Source organism: Mycteria americana, chromosome 3 (assembly GCF_035582795.1).
Source record: "Mycteria americana isolate JAX WOST 10 ecotype Jacksonville Zoo and Gardens chromosome 3, USCA_MyAme_1.0, whole genome shotgun sequence".
Classification (NCBI taxonomy): domain Eukaryota; kingdom Metazoa; phylum Chordata; class Aves; order Ciconiiformes; family Ciconiidae; genus Mycteria; species Mycteria americana.
Genome location: NC_134367.1, coordinates 89,061,516 through 89,082,060, shown reverse-complemented (window position 1 = coordinate 89,082,060; position 20,545 = coordinate 89,061,516). Strand labels below are relative to the sequence as shown.

Here is a 20,545-nt window from a genome sequence, read left to right as displayed (position 1 = left end):
GTCTGGCATACTCATTTTACATTTTGCACAGTGAGGCAGAAGTATTAGATCGGTTATCTACGCAACGCAGATACATCTAGAATTGCATAGTTATTGGCCAGAATTGCTGATACTGTAGTTAAGCGCTATTGAGCTAATATCCTTAAATGCAGTAGCTTACACCAACACCAGTTAACACCAGAGAGGATCTAACGCTGCAGTTTTCCCCAGATTTTTAAATTTCCACAGTATAGTGATGCTTCTGCTTTTTTCTCACGCAGTCACAGTACTTGTGCATTTCGAAGGATGCCGTTAGGCGCACGCACGCTGACTTCTTTCCTATCAGTACAAAACAGCACTCTCTTCTTTCTCTACAACTGCTCTTTGCCAAAGAGTAATTTTCATCTGCGTGCTTTTGTTTCCTAACTCCCCAGCTGAACCATGACCTCGCAGCCAAAAGCCCCCCTCCTTAGGCTGCAGTTCTTTTTCTTATGTCAGATGGGAAAGAACTCAACCATGTATTAAAAACAGGAGCTTGCTAAGTCCTTGCTCATGGCTCACTCAGTTTCCCAGCTGCTGCTCCAGGGGCTTTCCGAGGCAACACCTCCTACCTCATCCAAAGGGAAGGAGCCTCCCTCCCTCTCAGCACAGAACCAGGGGAAACGTTCTTCTTCTCTGAATTAGAGTTAGCTACCAGTTAACTTGTGAGTTTAGATCTTGCAGTGAGGACAGAAAGTGTTTCATTGCACCAACCCAAGTCTTCTGGAGACTTTTTATATAAAACTACTGAACTGAATGTCCTCCACAGATTTATCTTTATTGTCTCCTCCAGAAGAAACAGGAGGAATAGAGGAAAAAAAGGAAACAGAGTATACAGGTTTGTTTTCGTCTTGTAAGAGGCTAATCCACAGAGGGTAAGAGTTTAATTATCTTAGTGTAAACACCAGGTTGGTTTAGTGCTTTCATGTATATTTCCAAATTAAATAAGTAGAGCAATGCTGCTGTTTACGTCTGGATTCCCAAACCTCCCTCCACCTACTTGAGTTGACAACAGATCGCAAACTCTCTCAGAGTAAGTATAGGGTAGGGGGAAAGGACTGGTTTTGCTCAGTGAATACCTTCAGACCAAAAAGTGCTTACAGAGTAGTATACTAGAGACCATTTTGTGAAAAAAGTAAGTTAAGTACATTGTGTCACTGGTGTAGACAGAAGCAAGCAAGGAATATTATGCCATCAGTTATCTTTCTACCAATATGCAATTAGATCTAACACCGTATTTCCAAAGAAGATGGTTTCCTTGAAATTATATAGTGATATTTCTTTCAACTGAAAATGTACAGTGAAATATACAAGTAGAACATGCCTTTTTAAAAAAAAAAAAAAACAAAAACAAACAACTACTGACCATTGCTACTTACAAATAACGTAAATTATTATTCCACCAATTGTAAGGAAATGTCTTAAACAGAAGAGCAAGATTTTTAATCAAGTAAGAAGATTAGTTACTTATATAGCTTAGACTGCTTCTGAGGTGTGATTTTATTCTTAGTTTTCCACAGAACAAAAATGGAAATCCTTCAACTTCACAGTGTATATGAAATATCTGAAGTTATTCTGCAGCTGAAATCTTGCAAAGGCTACTCATATCACCCACCTTGCACCAGCAAAGCCTTCACCTACTGTCTAAGTATTCCTGTTTTACAAACAGCACAATTAACAGTAGCACCGAAGGATACATTTACTCGGAGAACAGCTGATGAAATTATTTTCCTGTATTTAAATGAGATGTAATTACAACTTTGCTAAAACGAACCACTCTGTTTATAATGGAAGTTAAAGCAGCCCCAAAACACTGTCATTAATCCTCCGAGACCCTGTAACAGAACACATCAGTTCCCAGATGTTTAACAGGAGGTCATTCCTAACTGTGTACATAGTCATATACATACATACATACATATATGAAACAAAGGAAGGCTTGTATACTGACTTAACAGATTTCGCTGTGATTTTCTTGCTCGGATTTGCTAGGAAAACCAGCATGATTTATCAGTTCTAGGCACCTCACACATTCACAGGGAAGGCTGCCATTTTTGGACTACCTTCTCCCAAAGCTGTATTAGACCACAGATTCCTCTACAGCAGACTATGAATCGCTTCTTTCATTGCCAGTTTGTTTTCTTTCTGGATCAAGAGAACTGCCTTCAAATAAAATTTTGTTTCTCATTCCTTCTTTAAGCATTCTTTGCCGGATCCTGTGTTGGGCCAAATTGTACCTGCAGTAAAACCTAGAGGAGGGGATGAAAAGAAAACATGATTCCCTGCTTTATATGAGTGATAGTATCAAATCAGTGTTGTTCAGCCAGTTGAACAGTTGAAACCACATATAATAATGCTAGTAAAATTCATTTATGAAATTATGCATAATGAAAATACTAGGGCAACTGCTATTTCTTTAAGGCAAACATTATGCAGCCACTGAGGAGCAGGATATACAAGTCCAATGGAAAATGCTAATTTCTATAATTTGGATCTTAATTTCATGACCATTTAGTATGCTGTCTTTATAATTAGGACAGAAGGATGGCATATGTGAAGGAAAAAAGAAAGAATTAAGGAAGACGGAAATAAGTGGGTGGTTTGATCTCTTAGGATTCAAGAAACAATAGCAATTTTTTTTTAAAGTATTAACATAAAAATTCAAAGGCATTGAACTCTTTTCCTTTAAAAAAAGAAGTATTTCGGGGAGAAGGAAGAGGACACTTTGCTAGGCAAGTTTTTTATGGAGTTTCAAAAACAGCGTGGAAGGTCACATGGGGATCACGTTGTACAAAGCAGCCAACATAGGTCTGTCAAAATTCAAGAAGCGTTTTACATACCAGTATCCTAACATTGTGCATATAAAGCCACCAACTGCAAAGTCACAAGATCTTCTAACTCTACCTGAAAGAAAAACAAAAATCCTCAAAAAAATTAGAGAAAAACCTTGGATGACTTCCCATTATTAATAAAACCTAACAGCAAATAGGAATTAATTTTTCCTTGCAAATAAATACATAAACCCCAGAAGGAATAAATACTTACTAGTTGCTAAAAAATGTCCAAGACCCACAACTAAAGATCCCAGGGAGCCATAGAGCACTGATTCTCGTGCACATGGGACACTCTTAACATCAAGAAATCCTAGGAGTTTAAAGGACTGTAAGAAAAAAACACACCATAAATTTAAAAAGTTACTTTTGTAGAAATCTATAATGCCAACTCCATTGTAAAACTGACTTGTTATCTTAGTAGTCAAAAATAAACACTTGAGGATTTCCTACTTCCAGGGTTATATCTGAGCAAAAGTGAACATGCACAGCTGTATCAGGAATGGTTTCGGAAGAGTTAACTATTGATACGGGTGACATCATTTTGTACAAACCTGTTGATCCACCCTTTCTATTGAATGTTATAAAAGAACTATTTCATTTTTTCCTTTACATTCCCCAAAAAGGGAAGGGAGAAAACCCTTAAGAATCCAGGATCTTTATTCAAAACCAACATACATCACAGCAAACAGGTAAGGTTACAAGCAATTATGCAGTTAGTTATGCCATGTAATTTTAATACCTGAAAAGGCAAATGTGCTTAAAAAAAAAAGAGTGAAATTACTGGAGAATGGACACGTAGTAGAGAACCTTATACTGAACACTGAATAAAAACATTTAGAAACCAGTAATTTTTAACCTAATCCTATTAGGTTAAATAGGGGCTGTGCACAGAAATTCTTCTATATACAACATGTAAGTTTTTAAATGAACCTACTGGTAAAAATTATCCAAATTATTTCATACTCTGCCCCACATTTACAACCTACTCTAGCTTATATCTATCAGTTTTCTACTTAATTTTCAAGTGGCATTCATAAACCCAACTGTGAACTGACAAATATGTTTTTAATTTCAGAGATGCCTACACTGGCTTCTGCATAACCCAAGTCTTCTAACTTGAATACAATTCGTATTTCCCACCTGGCAAACATCCTTGCAAAGGCATGTTAGTGCCACAAGCAGGAGTAAGAAACTAGACACAAAAAGGCCTCCAGATGACATGGGTCAGGGTTAAGGTGGCTGCACCACGGTAACATCTGCCCATCTTTGTGCTATTAATTCTTTTGTTAGGGATAGTGTGAGACTTTGCCTTCATTCTGTTGTGTTTAAATCCTGAGACCATTAAATGTCACATGTGCAACTGTATCAACTGAAATCTTGCAAGATGGTTTTTAAAGGGTTTTAATTTCTTGTGCAGCTATTCTACTTGCACAAAGTAGACGTTGAAGATGCGAGTGCTACAGTCAACTATTTGTGGAGGGCTGACAACTCTGTGAGACAAGTCATTGTGAAACACGTCTGACTGTGGCAATAAGGACGGCAAGCATCTGACAACAGCTGGATTTGTATGCAAGCATGGAAATCCCCATCAATAATTTTATCTACATTCCCTATGGACGACCATCAGCTGTTTCCACATAATCCTTGTGTACAAATGAGACGAAAAGGATTTGGTCTATGTCAGTCTAGTCTCCTAATGAGTAATTTCAAGTACTCTCCTAAGGAAGAAGTCACTTGATATGTTGCTGTTGTTGGCTAAGAAGGTATTCCTGCTACATCCACGCAGCATGATGCATCCTTTTAAAATAGTATTTCACCTGTTGCTATACTTGAAATCACTTGTTACGACTCTAACCATTGCTAGCTACTGGCGTTATGAAGGCTTAAGTGTCACGACAGCGTTTCACTCTCAAAGAAAAAGCCCCGTAGAGGGGTCCGTGGAAAAACAAACACAAAAACCCCACCACACCCGCTTGGCCCCAGAGCCTCAGTTCTGCCATCGGTTTCCATGTATCGTTCCCCAATTATTCCCTCTGGAGCAAAACCGGCGGGGGTTCACAAGTGGTTTGCGATAACGCCTCGTGTCCCCAGCACAGGGCTGCCCCTCTGCTTTGGCGGGCACTGACGCGCGTGGGCGCGGGGAGCCGGGCGGCGGCACAGCTCCTCCTCATCCTCCTCCTCCCAGGGCCCGGCTGCGCTTCAGCGGGGCGGGCGGTGCAACGTTAAAACGCGTGAGAGGCTCCACGCACCGCCGGCCTCCTGCGCCTGTGGGGACTACAGACCCGGCCCGGCCCTGCCACCCACCGGGGACGCCGCTCCGGGGGCCTCCCCGCCGCCCACAGCGCGAAGCCAGGCGAGGCGGGACCGGACCGCAGGGGCACGGCTCCCTCAGCAGCCCGCCTCAAGCCGGGGGAGGGGGGGGGGGGGGGGGAGCAGCGCCCCGCGTGCTCCGGTGAGGGGGCGGGCTGCGGCCGCGCGCGCGGGGCGGGAAGGGAAGGGCCCCTCGCCGCCCCCCATCCTCCATTACCTTCCTCGGCTCAGAGTCGCCCTCGCCCGCCATGATGTGACAGCGCCTGCCGCGGCCCGCGCCCCTCCCCCGCCGCGCACCAGCGAGGCCGGACTACGGCCGCGTAGAGAAGGCACGAGGAGGGGCCGCTCTATCCGCCCCGGCCCGCCCCATCTCTATGGTGCCCGCGGGGGGCGGGGGCGGGCGAGCGCGCCGGCGCCATTTTAGGTCTAGCGCTGAGATTCCAGCAAAATCCTTTGTTCAGTGAAATGGGTCACGGAGCAGGGCGCGCGCGCGCACGCACGCACGCGGGGGGGGAGGGGGGAGCGCGGCGCTGGCGCTCAGCCCGCCCCGCCCCCCCCCTCCCCCCCGCTCCAGGCGCGCGCCTCCGCCGGGCGCGGGCGGCAGCAGTTGTGGCGCGGTGCCCGGGGATCGCGGTGCCCCGGGTCCCCCGCGGTGCCCCGCGGGGGCCCGGCCGGAGCGGGCGCCTGGGGCTCGCCGCCGGCCGCGGCAGTGCTTGCGGCAGCGCCCTGAGGGCCCCGCGCCCTGCAGGCTGTGGGGCAGGGCCTCCGGCCCCTCCCGGCCTGTGCCGCCCGCCTCCCGCCGCCGGGGTCTTCCGTTTGCTGTTGCGGGAGAGGCAGCTCTGGCACCCTGCGAGGCCGGTGCCACGTCGCTCGTGTCCTCGGCCCCTTGTGCATGGGGAGAGTGACACGGGTGCTCCGTGTGCCTCCCTGTTGCTGTCGGCGTCGCGGCGCTCCTTGTCACGGCGTTGGGCGCGGGTTTAAAAAGGGCTGGCGGCCCAGTGGTGTACCATAAATCCTCGAAGAGAGGCCCGGCCTCAGTGTCGCGGCCTGATGGCCTAGGCCTCGGCCTGTCTGAGCTGAGTTATTAAAACCTAAAAGAGTAATGACAGGACTAGGAGACGTAAACACGCTCAGTGAGTAGCACCTAGTGGGAGAAGGAGGTTATGGGAGCCTGTGTAGATAGCCTGAACAACACCGACAGCACCGATGAGGAGAGGTTATTTTCAGTGTCCACAGGATACAACCCAGGGCACTGGCATGGGATGGGGAAAAGATGATGTGCAACTGGGAGAAAAGTACCCTGGTGGCAGGGGGAAGGAGGTGGAGGAAGAATTGCTTCAAAAGAAGTGCTCTTGAAAATGATCTTGTGCGGGACATTTACAACTAAATTAGGCAAAACACTAGTGGGTTCAGTAGGGGTAAGTCCTGTGCTAAATCACGTAGGCATACTGGAAATTATGCCTTCGATGTATAATTGTACCTGTAGTAATATCTGAAGAGGACAGATAGGGCAGAGTTTTACCGTTCTGCAAGATACTGTAAAAATACATATTGCAGCAAGAAAACAAGTCTCCACCTGCTAAGTAGTGAATTACAGGGTAGGTTCAATTTAGGACCTTTTCCATCTTGGCAATGAAGTATAACAAGGATGAGAGATGTGTAGTATTGCTCTTTGATCTAAAAAAATAGTGTGTCTTGAAACACGTTACTTTTCTAGGAGGAATGAGATATCTTCAGACCTTGTTTAATATTATTTTGATGTGGTTTTTTTTTAATCCTATACTGAATAAAAATGTCTTTTTCACACACTGAAATTTAAGCCAGTTTGAGTTTTCTGTTATTATGTGTTTTCAGGATTTTGGAAACAATGTACTTTCACACATAATCAATTTTCACGTATCACTAGTTGAAAAGTGCTATTGTGCATATGCATAAACTATTTTAAATCTCTGATGGATTAGAAACACAGTCTCAATCCTTCCCAGCAGTCCCAAATCTATCATTGTTTTACCATCTTTGTAAACTGTGCAGGCAATGTTCAGAATTCATGGAACATGCTGATTCAATACATTTACTCTCCGTTTTAAAAAGAACAGTAAATGTCGCTTGAATTGTGAGTAGTTTCGCCTTTTTAAAGCTGATGTATATCAGGTATGTAGTGCTGCAAACATAGGGCATTTGCTACAACATGTGAAAAACAAAATTATTGGCATAATCCCTCCTCGGAAGAGCTTGTAATGTGTGTTTTTATCTTAGTTGGTTTAAAAAATGTAATTGCATTTTATTAAGCAATGGCAAACATTGAGGAATATAGTAAAAAATCACAAGAGCGTGCTAATGTGTCTGAGATTAACAAGGCCACAATGGTGAAAAACAGACACTGCTTTCACTGCTGATGAGGTGGCCTGGCCTGCAGAAGTTCCTGTTTTGAAGGAGAAGAATGGAAGGATCTTTCTTGCTTTGAAACAGGAAATTGGTTGTAGAATTCAGGTGCTGGAGAGTAGAGTACACAAACAGCATCTTCTGTCTGACAGTCAAGAACAGGCTAAGGAGAACCGCATGGTTTTCCCCTTCGTGCTGCACGTAACTTGTCCTTTTTCCAGATGCCCGAATCACACAAATTAATACCCATTGGCAATAAACATAACATTGTAATTTTTTTCCCTCTCTTTGCTACTCGGTCATTAATCTGCTTTGCTACTGCACATCACAGTTCTGCCCCGTCTGTTTTAGAAGTTGCTCTAAAATTATTAACTATTACCCTCTGTGGAGTTGGGAGTACACAGAGGGCTGCTTTTCAGTGCTTGGGATCAGTGAAGACACTTGAGCTGGAGCCTCCTTAGCTTACAAGCGGAGGGGCCGCTGATGTGACACCTCCGTGATAGCCTCGAGCCCGCAGCTGGCTTGCCTTCGTGGCCCGTAGGGACCTGAGACGTTGGGGTGTGTGGGGGCACGGGGTGATGTCCTCCGGCTCTCGAGGAGGGCAGGGCTCGTGAAGCGTGGGCTTCGTACTTCTGCTGCTTTTCTCCTGACGTGTTTTGAAGGCTCTGGAAGTAGGATGTTCTTTTCCTCATCCTGGATTCAAATAAAAATGTGGATAACTTGTTCTAGCTAGCTAAAATGCAGGTTTTAGCCTGTTAGTTGATAAAGCGGGATGAGGCCGTGCGGGCATGTGGTACCGTTATGTCTATGAGGATGATAGTACAGGGAATGTGAGAGCTGCTGAAATATGCCCGCTGCCTTGCCAGCATGATTTGCTACAAGGGCTGGACCGACCCTTGATTAAACCCTTGGTACAGCTGGCCCAGCAGAGGCACATCCCAGAGTATCTTCCGTTGCGTCCTGCCAGCGTGTCCTGCGGGGAAGGTGGCTGAGCAACTGCCCTGGCCTACGTGCCTTCCTCCATTGAGAGGGCCACTACACCGTTTCTGGAAGCCGGGCAGCTCATGTATACGTTTGGGATTGCTGCCTTGGTTTTCTGACCCTAAAGGACACGACTGATATAGATACTTCTTTCCTTAATGTCATGATGCGGAGTTGGAGACCCTTGACGGAAGCTGCCTATGCATGCTTGATTTTATCCATCATATCATGCTCGCTGATGCTCGTTCTCAGCAGTTGGAACGTTTCCTATATTTATGCAGTCCTTATTTTTATTAGTGTTGATCAGTAAGGTGTAGCATCCTTTGCTGTGAAGCTGCATGCCTGTCCACTCCACCCTGAAATTGCCAGCTTGGGAATGGTTTGGATTGGTCTTGGGCAGCAATCCTTGTTCTGTCCCATCACCCTTCACCTCCCTGTTTGAAGGTCAGGCCAGGCAAAACTCGTGTCAGTCCAGCAGCGGGAAGGAGGCCACCATGTACAAGACATGGGGCAGCGGACCAAAGGTACTCCTGTCACACCGTGCAGACAGGAACCTGGCTTAGTGACTTCTCCAGTCTTTATTATTTCCTTCATCACACAGAGCACTTTCTTGAGGGGTCTGAACCTACATACAAGGATCTCATTCCTTCTGAAACAGTTTGGGCTGTACTCCCTGCAAGAAGGAAGCCATCACACAAACGTGGAATTTCCTGCCTTTAGCACCTGTTTGTCGTGTAAGTTATTCCTATACCATAAGCTGTTTATGTAGCCTTGTGGAGAAGCAAGCACCTGCAAAAGATGCGACAGCCTGTCCTAAGAAATACATTTACGAGGTGGTATGAATAACAACCACTTTAGGTTGATGGCTGCCATAGACCTTGCAGGTAACTAACCTTCAGTGAGAAGAATTCAGCATCTCCCTAAGGGTTGCATGCTCTGCCCAGGTGGTTTGTGAAGGCTCTCCTCCTGCTCTGTCCGTAGCAGTTGTTACTGGCAAGTGGGGGCTGCTCGCTCTGTTGGTATCAAACCACTCTCTGCTTTGCTGTTCAGCTCCACATGTAGCTTAAACTGTTCCAAGGTGGGCTGCTGACACCAGAGGTGGTCCAGACCTTCCGCTTCTTTGCTGTGCAATCCTGCCTTCTCCTTTGCACCGCCAGCTCTGCATCCCCTGATGCAGCTGAAAATTAACGCTACACAAAAAGCTGTTGCCTGGCCGTTGTGAGGGGAGAAACACACTGGTCTTTTGAGAGCAGTGCAGCTTCAGATCAAGTGCCTCAAGAAGTCGCTCCGTCGCAGATGTTGTTTGGTAGGTAGCAGGCCATCAGGTTCCTGGGCTAGTAGCTGAGGCGTGCCTCAAGACAAATTTTGGAGATGTCCAGCGGGACTTTTTGTCTGTCTTCGTGGTCACCCTGAAGCTACTTAAATAGCAGTCAGGCAATTGCTTGTGGTGACCGTGTGCCATTTCGTAAGCCGTGAAAGCAAGGGGTACTTAGAATTGCCAGAAGTCGGGAAGAGGATGGTTATCCCACTCATGACCTCAGTTGTCGTGAGGGTGTTTGTCCTTCAGGAGGAGGACAGTATGTTATTGGATGCAAATGTGTAGGAGTTGTATATTTCGACAGCTTTGTGGTGGTAAGTATTTGTTATGATGGCTGTAGAGGTACTGTGCAGTAGGTTATGTCGGAGTAGCCACCCATGTGGGGACGGGCAGGCACGACGAGTGTGTGCGGGCTGCTGTTGCCAAGGCAGTCAGCAACCACGCTCGCGCAACTGAAGAAGAAAAATTACTTTTTTCCCCCCAGCATTAATGCTAATGCAAATTAAATTTCAACTGCAAGACAGTTTTATTCTGGGTTTGCTTCGCTGGTCATTTCTGTAGGTTGACTTTGCCTAACTTATTCCTCGCTGCCTGTACAAATGATATTTTCAGCGGCATCACGTAAGAGATGTTAATTCAATGTACTCCCCTAAAAGCCAAGGAAACAAGGGCAGGCTTCTAATGGCTTTATTTCTTCTGCTAGATCTTTTAATCTGTTTATCTTATTCAAGCACCTGATTCAAAAAGAAAGAGGGGTTTATATCAAAAAAGAAGGCTTATATAAAACATAACGATTATAATTGCAGCTATACTGTTAGATGTAGAGCTACATGTAGAATTTCCTGACTTATCAGTAGCAATTGTGCTTAAGGATGCTTCTGACTAAAAATAGAACAGAGTTTTTCTTAATTAATCAAAATTTGTCATATAATGCAAATTACTTTTATTTTGTCTATAAAGCATGTCTTAAATGTATTAGTGGCAAATACTGACAGACACTAAGCTTTCTTGTACGTCACTGTAATCCACTTCAAGCAGATGCGGTAGTATTTATTTCTGCTGCTTTTTGGTCCATTTTTTAAAGTTGCAACTTTGTAAGATGTGGAACTTGTTTTCTGAAATTGAAGACATGAGGAGATATATGCTCTTTCTGAAACAAATCCGAATAATAATGACCTAGTAACCATCGGGTTATAGAAACAGGAGTGTGGAAGGGAACTCTTCTCTTGCCTCAGAGCTACTTTACTTAGGCCCATTTCATTCCTGACATGTTTATCCTAACTTTCTTTTAGAACTTCCCCTTCCATTTCATGTCTTAATTTTTCAAAATACGGTAGCTGTCCTGAGGTTTCTGTCATGAACAGTGTGGAGGGGGGCTATTATGAACTCTGAGCCTCGTGTTCCACGTCTGTCATATGGATGTGTCAGGCTTAATCTTTATTAATTCCTGAGGGAAAAGTGGAGACTAGAACTAATAAGATATTTGTATGGTAATTGTTTCTTTTGGGATGTGGTTTCTGAGAATTCATAACAAACTGAAGAGGGTTGCGCCAGTAAGAAATTTATTTAGAAATAAGCTGTTTAAACAGCACAACAGAACTAGAAGATTCATAGTGAAAAAAAAAAAAATAAAATCTGTTGAAGGCTATTAAATTCTCAGGCACCCTCTCAGGTGTAAGAATTCCCTGAGCACAAGTCGCTGGAGGCTGCAAGGATATTCTGAGGAGGTATGGTGTGCTTCTCCTGTCCTCACACTTTCCCCTGTATATCCAACACTAGCTAAATTAACTTCTTGCATTACTCACTGTGGCTCTTGCATTTTTGCCAAGATCAGGTTAAAGCCCAGAGAAGGGAAAGAACCTTCTTATTGCATTAATGTACTATGGTCTGGACAACTGGTTCGTTTTTAACACAGACAGTGATATAATGTAATGCTATCACTGAACTGAAGGGTAAGAGAGGAGAGAAGTGGTGTGCCAGGAGCCACTTTGACAGTGTGTTTTGCATGCAGTGTGCTGTTAAAGTAGATGTATAATTGGCAGCATACAGGGAAAGAGGAGCCACATTCAAGGAGCAGAGCGTATCAAAGTAGACAAATCGGACAACTGGGAAGGATGTCCGGAAACAGTGCCATGTATCAACTAGGAAAAAAATATGGGGCATCAGGTAGATCTCGTTATATCTTGGGGTTTTTTTTCTTTTTCTTTTTTTTTTTTTTGGGGGGGGGGTGTCACAAGTAAGGGGTTTGGGTTTTCGATTTTAATTTTGTAATCAAGTACCGAACAGGTTTCACTGACTTAGCCCCACACCACCTTGTCTGGCGACATGACTGTCTGCTAGTACCCTGCCAGATGCAAGGTGTTTTGTTCTGCTGGAAGAAACAGTGTACTTCTAAGACAGCTGCCATCCGAAATACATCGAGAGATTCAGAGAAGTCAGGGTATGTTTTCTCATCGTGCTACAAAGGCTGGTTTCAGTATGCTAGGGCAAGATCTCCTATACAAAATAGCGCACCTTTGGCAAGGGGCAAAGGAGAGAAAGCTTACGGCTTCAGAAGGGTCCCATAAGAAACAGCTAGTCTGCAAGGCTGAGATTTGAGAGATCAAAGTTGAGCACAACATACTATTTCCAAACAGTTGTTCCAGATTTGCAGGCACCTCAGGTGTCCCGCTGTGGTGTCCAGGTTCCCTGGCAAGAATTCAAGGTTTTTCTCATTGAGTGGCAGGAATGACTTCATGTCTTGCACACTGAGAGTGTTAATTTAGCATATAAATATTTCTGTATCTGACGCGGTTTCTGTTGCTTTCTGTGAAGGATCAGAGATTAAAAATACTTCATATCTTGTTGCTGCTCTTTTCAGATCCAGTATTTTTTGCTCTTTTCCTGACGCCACGCTGTGACCTGGCCTCAAGGCTGCGTCAGTCTGTGGGTGACTGGCTACCAAGGGCTGCAACCTTCTGTTGGATTTTGATTTTGGAGGATCCTAGTTTCCTGCGTAAAGCTGGGCTGAAGTCACTTATATCTACCAATTAACTCTACAGAGCACCTGATGCAAGACAGCCAGCAGAATTTGGTGGGGGGCAGAACCTGTGCTCTGAGGTTTTGGAAAGTAGTAGGGCAGCTGGAGCTCTCCGGGTGGACTGGGGGATTCGTGTGCACCCTCTGCACAGAGCTGTTAGTTGTCGTCCCCCCGCACAGTGGGGCTGCTGGGGAAGCCTTCAGGAGTTTCCCTAACCTTAGTGTAGGGCCCAGGGCCATTATCCTCACCGGTGAAATAGCTAGCTGCACCCTAAATTCGGTTGCAGATCTCCTGGGTGTGGGCATCTATTCAGTGGCTACTGATCTAGGCAAAAGGTTTTCTTTCTTTATGCTGGTAGTTTTATTTTCCCGTACATTTTCCCATGCTGACAGTTTTATTTTCCCAGCATGTCAGACTGGTGCCTTCTCAGTATGTCTGCAGGAATGAGAGCAGAAGCTAAACATGTGCTTAATTACCTCACTAATAAACTGTTTAAAATTCTTAGACAGCTGGATATAATTGATCTCTAACAGATTAGTTTTTCTGGTCTACTACAGCTAAAATAGCCTAACAGCAGTCAGAGGTAGCTGGTGAGTTATTCTTCTGGTCCTGGGGAAGTCTGTGTGGGCGGGAAGCTTCAACAGCAAGCTCCACCAAACCCTGTCCTTCAGAGAGGGGCCATTTCTAAGGTGAGGAAGGGAAAGGAGTTCTTACTTTGATGAATGGTCCTTCAGAGTCCTAGCTGGGGCTTACAATAGTGTAATTCTGAATAATAGTGTCGGTTCCATCCGATTCCCACCTCGTCCTCGCGCTTGGGAGCAATACGTACATTCCCGTATTTTATGGTTTCCTTTTTACATTTGTTTACCTCCTGTGAGGGTACTTTAAACTCGTCGATCAAGATGATCATTGCGATACAGCAGTTTATCTTAAATTCCCCATCTTTTTCAAATGCTTGTAATGAATATGAAAAAACTAATGCTGTTCAAAGTTCTGGGTTTTGGGTTCTTTTTTTTCCCAGCCTAACTACAGGCAAGCCTCAGATTTATTTGGAACATATTAGAGTTCTCTTTAAAATCTTACCTATAGCTGGCGTAATTATCTGCTCAGATGAGTTGTGGCGAAAGACCAATCCCTAAGAAGAGCTTCAGGCATTACACTGTTATTTTTAAATCAAATCATGGAACAGTCCCCACACCCTCGCTATTTCATTTATTAGGTCTTTCTCCAAAAAATGCAGAGCTGCTATGCACTCAGAGGAGTAGAATTTAAGCATTTTGATTTTATTTAAAACTCAGTAACCATCAGCTCCCTAGTTACTAAGGGCGTGTCTGCTAAGAACAGTCTGTCACCTGTCACTGGGCTTTTAAGCGCTGTGATTTCAGATCCAGAGCTAAGACAGGTAATTAACGAAATTGTGCAGAATTCAGTTGAGAAAAGTGCTAATTTTTTATATTATCGTTATCCACAAGAGTGCTGCTTTTTCAGTTAATTTCACATTCTTATACAATTTCAATGTGTAGTTACGAAGAATGACATACGGACTGATTTTAGCTCATTTGTAAAAGTGTATCGGCCACAAACTGTCCAGAATCTGCGCATTTATATAAATGCTGGTTAAACCTAATTTTTTCATAATTAATACAGCTCAGTTTCTGGAAAGTTTCTAGAGTCCATCTTAACACACATACACTGATATTTCACCAAAACACTAAGCTCCCCGGATCCGTAAAGCTTACTGATAACTTCAAATTTACTGAGGTTATTAGTATGATTTGGGGGGAAAAAGGAGGTCAGGGTACAGACGCTGAATTTTGACGAGTGCTAAAACATCATGTAATCAGTGAAGAATAGCATCATTAAATAAAACAATAAAACCTCTTTTCTTGTCCAGAAAGATAAGGAATTGTTATTGGGCCTCTATCCCAATAACAATGAAGTTACCATATTTAATGGCACTATAAACTCAGAAGAAACGGGGCTGGAAGGGATCCCAAGATGTCATTTTGTCCAAAATTGTGTAGGAAGTATGGACTAGACAAAAACCGCACACAAATCCTTTCTGCTTCTAGCATCCTTCTTGCGTATGTACACTTTCAAGTCATCATTACAAATCAATGCTTCCACAAGGTACTGATGTGAAAGGAACATTAAATTTCATGTATTTAATTCTCAGTACCAAGATATTATCCTGTGGGTGCAGCCTGCTTTCACATCCAGCTAACATGTCTGATCAGAGTAAATCCAACATCTGGGAAAGCTGTGGTGTGGAGGACGGGTACCATACCTTGTCTGTCTTCTGCTGTGAGTCAGGCTGGTCGGGGCTGCCTGCATGGAGTGGGAGCCTGAGCAGCCCGAGCAGGATAGCTGGAGGAGCCCCAGGAAGCGAGGTCTGGTTTGGTTTGTGGATCCACAGAAGAGCAGCTGTAACTGTGTTCCCATCTCTCGCGGGGAGCTGCTGCTGGCTGCTTTGTTGGTCTCCCCTCCGCTTCCCAAGCCCAGTATTTGCTACAGCTTTGCTTATTCCTGGGGATCCTTGTGCTAGTGGAGCTATGTCTGCATTAGAAAGTAATTCAGTGCAACGGGACTGGATCAGTAGGCTGAAGTACCTGGTGTTCGGGTGATTCACTTCATGTGACTTACGAAACACAATAGGCTTCGCTAGAAGAATTCAGGACTGTCACATCTTCCTTAACTCCAGCCGTGACCCAGGGAGGACACAGGCACCGTGTCTGCAACCGGGGGCTGGACCATTTGCGGTGTCTGGGTGCTCCTTTACATGATGGAAGATGCCACACACTGCTTTGCATCCCTGGGTCACAGAACCATGTCCCTGTACAGAGTGGAAAAAGCCTACGCTGTGTTTACCTCTGGCCTTACCACGTGCAGCGTGGAAGCTGAACATGTATTTAGTCGTCTCCCTGCGACAGGGCGGGCCGTGGACAGCAAGCAGAGCGCTAGTCTTCCCGACAGCCTCTGAATTGCTGGTAGTTGCTGTGCCCTGCACGACCTTGGCGAGGAAGCGAGACACTTGCCCGGTTGGCTTGCGACCCACCATCCCATCCTCGCTGGCTGTCTGTGTCCTTCTGACCTTCCTTGTGTCACCACCTGGCTGGGGGCTTTGACGGCCATCTTGAGAGCCCGGAGGAACCATCCCATGTTTCTCCAGAGCTCTGGGTAACCTGCCCTCACTAGCCTTGAGCATGCTGGACTGTTAGAGAGAAGGAGGTAGCCACAGTGACTTGTGTATTCTGCCCTGTAGAAAGCAGCGGTGGAAGACTGCTTTTGTGCTGCTTTGTGAAAATCTGGCAGGAAAGGGAAAGGAGCTGGTGCGTGGTTTGCCTAAACGCTCCTTTAAAAGGAGTTGGTGGGAAACGGGGCGGGTGGAGGGAAACTTGATAAAGGCTCTGCAAGCAACAGCCACAGATGGGAACTTTGATAAAGGTTAGAGAGGTCGGAGGTGGAGCTGGTGGCTCCTGCCATGGAGGGTTTGAAGGAACCTTCTCAGCAAAGAAACTTCTCCCCCACCTCCACGATCAAAAGCTTTCTCTCTCTTTGCCCCATTTCAGCTCTCAGGAGAGGTCACCTATCCTTCCACTGACAGCTTCACGACCGTACATGCCCCAAGCTCCCTCCCAGTAGGGTCCTGATAGGCAGACCTCTTCTGTCCCAGAAACTTTGCCTCCTGCAGGAAAAAGCACTGAGGCATGCAGATATCTTCACCTCTGTCTGCTGTGGGAAGGTTCTGGGCAGCTATTCATCCAGGGTCAGGAGAGGCCATCAGCAGCCCTTGGGCCATGTTCTCTGCCCCCTTCCAGGTCCCCCAAAGAATACAAATGCTAGGAAAGTGTGCAGCTCTAGGCAAAGATCAGACATGCACTTACAGAAGGGGGTCAGCGAAAGTCTCCAAGCGCTACGAGGACTTCTTGGTACCACCATACCATTCTCACTCCATCCCAGCAGTGCTGAGCCCCTCCTACAGATCTCGTCATTGATCTTCCATGGTTAGAAGGTAACACACTTAGTCCAGGCTTAGTTGATCAGTTCAGAAATACTCAATTTCACTGCCTTTTTGAAGGTCCCTTCCTGCTTCAGAAACTGTTTTAAAACTGTATTCGAAATTCCCCAGGCTGCTTGCCAGCAGTTAGTGACCAAGGAAGTTCCATCTGGGGGAAAATTCTTCCAGTTATTGGAAGCAAGGTTGTTCTCACCTACGTGTTGCCTTCAGACAGAGGAAGTGAATGCATGAGTCAGATTAAAAAAAATAAAATGCCTCTACTGTTTTATCACTCATCAGGATACACAGATTTCATATGTGTCATTTGCTCGACTTGCCTGCAGCAGTTCTGGGTGTACACCTGCCAGCCCCAGTTTCTTCTCCCACTGCTGAGGATACTCAAGTCTTACGGCTGTAGGACAGCAGCTGCACGGCAGCATCAGTGAACTGAAAGAACACCTTGGTGTTGCAAGAGAAGGCTACAGAGAAAATGTTCAGTGCCACTATCAGAAGGCCCTGCTATTGTGATTCAGGGTAGAGTTCAGTTATCACTGTGTGATCAAATTGCATTTGTCAATGTCTCAGACAATTTTCAGTTAACAGGTTGCACAAGATGCTCTTTATAAGGCTGATGGGTGATTTTCCTGTACTTTGTGTGCTGCTATTGAAAAGGAACACTGGGAGCCAATTTTGAAACTCACCTTCCACTCCCATAGCAATGGTGGGTCAAGCGAATTCTAGACTGAAAATTGGTTTGAAAGTTGATGTGTTTGGCTGAACAGAGGTAAGACAGACGAGGTGAACGATTTGGGAGTCAGACATGGGTGTTCATATCCTGATCAGAGGGTTTGACTGTCTCAGGGGCAGCTAGAGGCTTTGGCAGCAAAGAAGAATATAAGGACTTGCGTCCCTGAGCAGCCAGTACTGCTGCCTGTGCTGGGATGAGTCAGCCAGCACGCTGAGCTGACCTTGCCCTGCTGTTCTCCACTTTTCCTCACATGGCTGTCCAAGGCCCTTTTATTAGAATCGGAAAGCAATTAAATCTGACAACACAACTCTCTAAACTACATTGTAAGACAGAATAAAGAAGATTTTGAACACAAATGTATTCTCTACTCAGTGGGTCCTCACAAGGCAGATATCCTTTCCTCTAGGGTTTCCTTGAGTGCCTCTCGTCTTCTGTCCAGGCTCCTGCCTTGTCTTCTCAACATCAGCTTAACTTCTGACCAAGCTTCCTCCCTAAATCCTTGGTTTGATGCAAAACCTGGCTTCTCTGATTGCTGTCCAGGACCTTTTTTTACTATGGGACCCATCTCCTGACTCTGTTCTGGCCCTAACCATTTACATGACACCCAGGTGCTATGTTTTTCCTAGCAGCTCCTAAGTGCTAAGCCATGGCCGGACCAGCTGGAGCATGAAGCCATGCACTCTGCAAGCTTATCAGGAGAGCGACTGAGCTGTTCTCTCAGGGAATGCCACCCATGTGCGTGAGAGGGTTTCAGAGGAGGTGGAGTACTTTGAGACAAATTGCTCATCCAGGAAGAAAAGTAGTAGGCTGGAAAGCTGATTCCCTCACAGCAGCCTCCACCTTCCCTGGCAAGGCTCCTGAGCCTCTTCTTACAGCACCTGAGCCTCTTCTGATGTGAGCTGGGAGGAAGGTTCAGAAGGAAATCTGGGAAAGGCTACACAATGGACAGCTTACTCAATCCTGCAAATCCTGTCCATGCCAAACAAGTTCCTTTCAAGTATGTGTGAGTTTCATTACTCCCATGACAGTAATAAATCAGCTGGAAAAGTACCTTGTTTGGGTAGGAGGGACCCAATCCCAGTGTGTAGGCGACTAAATCATGCCCTGACTGTCCGGCAGCTTGAGTCCGAAGAACCCAAGCCACAGCTCCCCTCTCTGTGCATTGATTCACTGCCTTATAAGCTGTATAATGTATTCTTCTTTTGCTGTCCTCATCTATGGAGTGACCATGATGTTCTTTTCAGCTAATTAATAACTTTGTTGATAGGCTCAGCATACATGTAAGATCAAGTCATTGGCAATACCATGTGTCTGTTCATGCTGTGTATCTTCAAATGCCACAGTTAGACTTTTGAGCTACACATTTCTTCCATAAAATACTGTATCTGTCTTCTGAGAGTCTTTGTCCCTCCTTTGATGGACTATAGACCATCATGTTCTGGTTCTTAATTTAGCATCTAATTGCTTATTAGTCATACTGTAAAGTTCTTTATGACTTCAGTTACATGGCTACAGTAATTAGTGTTTATATTCCCGCGGCCTGCATAGCAGCACTTTAACACTGCACAGGGGGATGAAACACTCCACAAGAGAGCACGAATTGCTCCCAGGATTTCTAATTTTACATCCTCGAGTTTTGTAGAGCCTTGCTGTGGGAGTCTCTCCAGAAATGGGATCATGGGTAATCTGGTGTAGTCATTTTGAGTGGTGTGCTGGTTTTGGCAGGGATAGAGTTAATTTTCTTCACAGTAGCTAGTATGGGGCTGTGTTTTGGATTTGTGCTGAAAACAGTGTTGATAACACAGGGATGTTTTCGTTACTGCTGAGCAGGGCTTACACAGAGTCAAGGCCTTTTCTGCTCCTCACCCCACCCCACCAGCGAGGAGGCTGGGGGTGCACAAGGAGCTGGGAGGGGACACAGCTGGGACAGCTGAGCCCAGCTGACCAAAGGGCTATTCCACACCATAGGACATCATGCTCAGCATATAGAGCTGGGGGAGGAAGAAGGAAATTGGGGACATTCAGAGTGATGGCGTTTGTCTTCCCAAGTAACCGTTATGCGTGGTGGAGCCCTGCTTTCCTGGAGATGGCTGAACACCTGCCTGCCCATGGGAAGCAGTGAATGAATTCCTTGCTTTGCTTTGTTTGTGCACGCAGCTTTTGCTTTCCCTATTAAACTGTCTTTATCTCAACCCACGAGTTTTCTCATTTTTACCCTTCCAATTCTCTCCCCCATCCCACCGGGGGGAAGTGAGCGAGCGGCTGTGTGGGGCTTAGTTGCTGGCTGGGGTTAAACCACGACAAGTGGATTTCACAGCAGAGATGCAGAAAAATATTCATGGGAAGCTTCCAAGAGCATGTAGCTTTCACTGCACTGAGGAACACGGGAACTTTTCAGTAATGAACACTTGTTTGTTAGTGCCATGATCAGCTGTCATATTTACGGGACTTGAACAAAAATATTGGATGTCTGGTTTGGCTGCCTGCAGCATTTCTGTATTCTTGACTACATTTTTGTAAAATGTCGGAGCCACTTCTAGAAAAATCAAAATTCACGCTAGAAATGAATTCCACCCTAGTAGCATGTTTCCAGTTGTTTTCTCTGATTTGCCTGATTATTATACATTAGGAAGGCTGTTCTTCCACCGAAGTGATTCCCTGCAGGTGCTAGCACTGCATTAAGTTGAGCAGGCACAGGGCACAGTCTGCACGTCTGTTCTGCCGCCTGTCACAGGAGAGGCAAGTCGCTGTGGTGGTGGTGGGCACAGCTTGTCTGAGCATTAACCACAGGCCTCCGCCGTGCTGCCTAACCTGGGCTGTGGCATTCCTCTCGTTAGGCTGAATGCCTCTTTATATGTTCATGGACTCTTTCCAAATGAAGCTTGATCGAGTAATTAATAATATGTAGGGAGAGTTAAGCTTTTTAAGTTTTGCATGT

The 20,545-nt window shown here is 45.5% G+C and overlaps 1 protein-coding gene across 1 annotated transcript; it reads right to left on the bottom strand.

Moving 5' to 3' along the window:
• Positions 1–777: 777 nt before the first annotated feature.
• Positions 778–5,670, bottom strand: COX20 (cytochrome c oxidase assembly factor COX20). Its single transcript, XM_075496029.1, has 4 exons — positions 5,380–5,670; positions 3,064–3,178; positions 2,859–2,922; positions 778–2,267 (listed from the first exon to the last, which is right to left on the bottom strand). The coding sequence occupies exons 1-4, from the start codon at positions 5,410–5,412 to the stop codon at positions 2,126–2,128; spliced, it is 354 nt and encodes a 117-aa protein (XP_075352144.1). The 5' UTR covers positions 5,413–5,670; the 3' UTR covers positions 778–2,125.
• Positions 5,671–20,545: the final 14,875 nt, after the last annotated feature.

Excerpts from the sequence above, each read along its gene's own strand:
- COX20 (XM_075496029.1), bottom strand. The coding sequence starts at position 5,412 with ATGGCGGGCGAGGGCGACTCTGAGCCGAGGAAG. Across the intron at positions 3,179-5,379 it reads GCGACTCTGAGCCGAGGAAG|TCCTTTAAACTCCTAGGATT; the intron begins GTAATGGAGGAT and ends TTTTTCTTACAG. Across the intron at positions 2,268-2,858 it reads TGCACAATGTTAGGATACTG|GTTTTACTGCAGGTACAATT; the intron begins GTATGTAAAACG and ends CCCCTCCTCTAG.